This window comes from Penaeus japonicus, unplaced genomic scaffold (assembly GCF_977035675.1).
Source record: "Penaeus japonicus unplaced genomic scaffold, GWHDUDI00000001_assembly GWHDUDI00000019, whole genome shotgun sequence".
NCBI lineage: Eukaryota > Metazoa > Arthropoda > Malacostraca > Decapoda > Penaeidae > Penaeus > Penaeus japonicus.
Genome location: NW_028234421.1, coordinates 39,019,974 through 39,024,973, shown reverse-complemented (window position 1 = coordinate 39,024,973; position 5,000 = coordinate 39,019,974). Strand labels below are relative to the sequence as shown.

At 42.6% G+C, this 5,000-nt stretch overlaps 1 protein-coding gene across 1 annotated transcript in view; it reads right to left on the bottom strand.

Annotated features, from left to right (window-relative positions):
- LOC147469827 (neuroligin-4, Y-linked-like) overlaps positions 1-5,000 on the bottom strand; it is a 349,073-nt gene that overhangs the window by 340,749 nt on the left and 3,324 nt on the right. The window contains exon 2 of the mRNA XM_086547163.1: positions 819-2,112. Within this exon, the coding sequence (XP_086403289.1) occupies positions 819-1,260 (442 nt within the window). The 5' untranslated portion in view covers positions 1,261-2,112. The remainder of the gene's footprint in view (positions 1-818; positions 2,113-5,000) is intronic.

The window sequence follows — 5,000 nt, the reverse complement described above, 5'->3', positions numbered from 1 at the left end:
TGTTCGAATGATCAGTTAATCATGTGCACATGACCTACCTTCTTGAATAAAGGTCACATTCTGCTTTTCTGGCTCAGTTGCTAATGCCTTTTCACATTCCTCGTTATCTTTATATTTTTTATCTTTGTCTAAAGTCACCTCGTTGTCAGCTGATTTTGTGGAAGTTTCGAACACTGAGCTCACACGTTTTTTTTTTCATAGATGGTAAAGTTAGACCACCTGTAGGTGTCCTCCTCGATTTATTTTACGGGGTTCATCAGGATTTGACTTCATTTTCTCCAACGTATTAAGGAAAGAACTCCTATTACATGATTTATGTTTAGTCTTGTTGTTCCTCTTTTTTTCTTTTTTTTTCATTGTTTTTTTTTTTTTAATCATTATTATTATTTTTTTTTTAGTAAAGTGATACATATACTAGCGTGTTTTATTACTTTTTTATCAGTCTATTCAATACTATAATTTTAGATTTAAAATGAGCTGCGAATGAAACTGAGAACAAAATATTTTTCTTGGTTTACTTGAGAAAACAAAGAATAAATAAAAAAATTAGTATTAAAATACCATATAAGTAGATATGCAAAAGACAGCGCTCCCTTCCCAAACACATTCCTAAAACTAAATGTAGTCTTACTTAAAACACGATTGAATTCAAAAAAAGATAAAAAAGAGAAAGGATTTCTTCCAACCCTAGTCCTAAAACACCTCACTTGATGTATGTGAAAACAAAACATTAAGGTATGCTGAAGACACACAGGACTGGTACGACATCTGCCAGGCAGACCCCCAGCCCCAACCCAAACGGCGAACGATGTACTCACCTCTAACGGGCGCGTAGATGTTGAGGTACAGGCAGTCCTCGCTCTGGTTCTGCAGGAGCGGAATCAGCCGCTGCAGGTAGACGTACCTGCCCTCGGGCATCCTGCGCAGCGCGTCCCGCCGGTTGTGCACGTCGGGCAGCTTCTGCGGGCACACGGGCGGCAGCGTCTCCGCCTTGCGGATACCCGACCATTCCAGGGGCGACATGGGCGGCATGAAGCGCAGTTTGCGCACGGGTGGCGCCGCGTAGGGCACGCCCAGGTACTTGGCCACGGGCTGAAGGGTGCCGAAGTTGGGCGTGGCGATGAGGCCGCGGAGACTGCCGTAGCGCGTCCGCACGACGGGCGAAGGGTGGTAAAGGCCGCCCACTCCAGCCTCGCCCGCCAGCGTCAACAGCACCGCCCCGGCTAGGAGGCCGCGCCAAGGGACATACGCCCACCACATGCTGGTGCTGACGCCGCCCGAGATGCAGATCTCGTCACCCTTTTCTTCACGAGATCTTATCTTTTCTACTTCACTCTGACTCTTTCTTTCTCTCCTCTCCTTCCCTTCTCGCCCTCACCGGCGACACTCTTGGCTCAGCAGCCCACAACACGCACGGGCGAGCCACCCCCGCACACGCCCTCCATAAACCGCACGTGGGCGCCGCGCGAGCCGCAGAGGGACGTTCTCCTCCCTGACGGCCGACACTCAATTAGAACAACACCATTAGATATCTACCATTAGCTCTTTACCATCAGAGCCTTGCCATTGACCATCGCAATCGGCGCTTCACTCGATCCTCCCCTCAGACCATCCTCACTGATCACCACAGTTGTCATGACCCTGGGTCCTCCTCCCGCCAGCCCGTCCCCTCAGGGCATCACCCTCGCACCGGGGCAGGCACGGAGCGCACGCAGGCACGAGGGCGAGTCCCGCACGAGCCGCCGCCGCCTCCGACCGCGAACGCGCCGCTCATCCCGAAGATGCCGATCGCGTGCACTTTAGGCTGCGCAGCTACACTCTCGGCTGAACGTGCGGTGTCTTGGGCCGCGAGTGCGAGCTGCACGCACACTCAGGGTAGGAACGCGTGCAACTTTAAGCTGAGGCGAGTGCACTGCTTGTAGACAGACGCTAATCTGAACAGGAAATAAATGAGGAAACGCACTTTAACAAGCCTTTTTTTTCTTTTCCTTTCTTTTCAGAAACTTGTGTTAACAGAATACATCACCAACACCTGCCTTTATCACGAGCTTTTTTTGTTTACTTTTCTTAGTTGTTTCCAGATTAACTTCCTTCATGAAGCTGAATTCCAATCTGAAATCAAGGAAGAAAGAATGTAGTTGATTGGACGGAAAGCGGAGAGGAGGGAACGGAGGAAACAGGAGGAGGATTATGACGACGATGATGATGATGAGGATGAGAAGGAAAATGAGGATGAGGATGATAAGGATGAAGGTGAGGATGAAGATGAAGATGAAGATGAAGATGAAGATGAAGATGAAGATGAAGATGAAGATGAAGATGAAGATGAGGATGAGGATGAGGATGAGGATGAGGATGAAGATGAGGATGAGGATGAGGATAAGGATGGCGGTGGTGATTATGGGGATGATGATGATGAGGATGAGGGCGAGGATGAGAAGGAAGATGAGGATGAAGATGGAGATGAATATGAGGATGAGGATGAGGATGGTGGTGGTGGTGGTGATGATGATGATGATGATGATGATGATGATGATGATGATGATGATGATGATGACGACTATGACGATGATTAAAAAACTAACAAAATATCAATGATGATAATAACACAAGTAACAGCAGCTACAATATAACAGAATGGGGAGAAAATGAAGCCAAATAGTAAAAATGAGGTAAACGATGACCTTCTGACCCTCCACCCTTCCTTATCTTCGACTTCTCATATTCTCCCTTTCCCTTTTCATCGCTCACCCCCTTCACCCCCCCCCCTCTCCCTCTTGTCACCGCCATGCCCCCTCTCCCCCCCTCCCCCCCTCCCCTCTGAACCCAACTCTCGTCACTTCACTTTTTCTCTCGACCTTACTCTTCGCACCCCTTAGCTATCTCCCCCTTCCCTCCCTCCCCTCCCCTCTTCTGCTGCCTTCTTCGCCAAACTACCGCCTAGTCATATCTTGGAACCCCTTCCCTCCCTCACTCCTCTTCTGGCTCCCCTTCCCTCCCTCACACCTCTCCTAGCCCCCTTACCCTCCCTCCCTAGCTCCCCTTCCCTCCCTCACACCTCTCCTAGCCCCTTTCCCTCCCTCACACCTCTCCTAGCCCCCCCTTCCCTCCCTCCTCAGCCCCACTTCCCTCCCTCACACCTTCCTAGCCCCCCTTCCCTCCCTCACTCCTCTCCTAGCCCCCCTACCCTCCCTCACACCTCCCTAGCCCCCCTTCCCTCCCTCACACCTCTCCTAGCCCCCCTTCCCTCCCTCCCCAGCCCCCCTTCCCTCCCTCCCTAGCCCCCCTTCCCTCCCTCACACCTCCCTAGCCCCCCTTCCCTCCCTCACACCTCTCCTAATCCCCCTACCCTCCCTCCCTAGCCCCTCTCCTCTCCCCCCTTTCCCCCTTTCCTACCTCCCTAGCCCCCCTTCCCTTTCCCCCTTTCCCCCCTTCCCTCCCCCTTTGCTTCGCCCGGTTTGAGGGGAATTTGTGCCCTCAGGTTCAGCTTTGTTGGCAGTGGCTCAGCGCGGTCTACGGCAGCCATTCATTAAGGGAACGCGATCATCAATCTGCCCTTTTTTTTCTTTCTTTTTGTCTAAATATATAAGTTTGATGCTCTCATTTACGTAAAAGTGGGGGGTGAAGGGTTATTTCTATTATTTCATTTGCTCATTCATGTATCTATTTATTATCATCATTATCACTTTTATGATCACTATTGTTATCATTGCTGCTATTTCTATAATTGTTATTACTATTATCATCACTATTAATATCAGTATCATTGTAATCATCACTATCGCTATCATTATTATTAGTATTATCATCATTATATTATCATTATTATTATATCACCATCAACATTATTAATATCATTACCATCATTATGGTTATAACCATAGATAATTATTATTATCATTATTATAACTTTTAGCATTATCATTATTACTATCATCATCATTATTACTAATATCATTACCATTATCATTGTTATTGTTATCATTATCATTACTTTGACTGTTATCATAATTATCATTATTATTATTGTAAATACTATTATCATTATCATGATTATTATTGTTATTACTATCATCATTATCATATCATTGTTATCTTCATCATAATCATTACAATTCTCTCACCATCACCCATATTTCCTTCTCCTCCTGCCTTATTGGAGAAAGAAGGAGAGAAGAAAAAATGAAAGCAAAGACAGCTCATGAAGATAAACGGCAGAGAGAGGCCGAAACATTACAAACTTTACAAATGATAAACGTTAACTTAGTGACGCAAACCTCCTTCATAAAGAAGGTGGGGGGGGTGATTTATTTCTTTTTTTTCTTTTTTTTTGTACGTCACTAAATAAATGGATGGAAAGGAAATGGAAAAATGGAAATGATAGGACTGATTACTGTCAAAATGGTATTGGAGAAAAGGAAACAGAGATAAAATCGAAAATTATAATGATAATTGTAATAATTGTATTGATAAGGATAACAACAAAAGGGATGATGATGGGAATAATAAAAGTAATAATAATAATTACAATAGAAATAACAATAAGTATAACAATGATAGTAGTGTTAACAATATATATATATATATATATATATATATATATATATATATATATATACATATATATACATATATATAAATATATATATATATATATATATAATATATATATATAATTATATATATATATATATATATATATATATATATATATATATATATATATATATATATATATAATATACATGTGTGTGTGTGTGTGTGTGTATACAACATACATACATACATATATATATATATATATATATATATATATATATATATATATATATATATATATATATATATGTATATGTATATATATATATATATTTTTTTTCAACAACAATAATAATATCAATGATAATAATAATGTAATAATAATGATGATAAATGCAATAATAATGAGGTTCATATTAATAATAAAAACAATAACAATGATAATAATAATACAATGATGA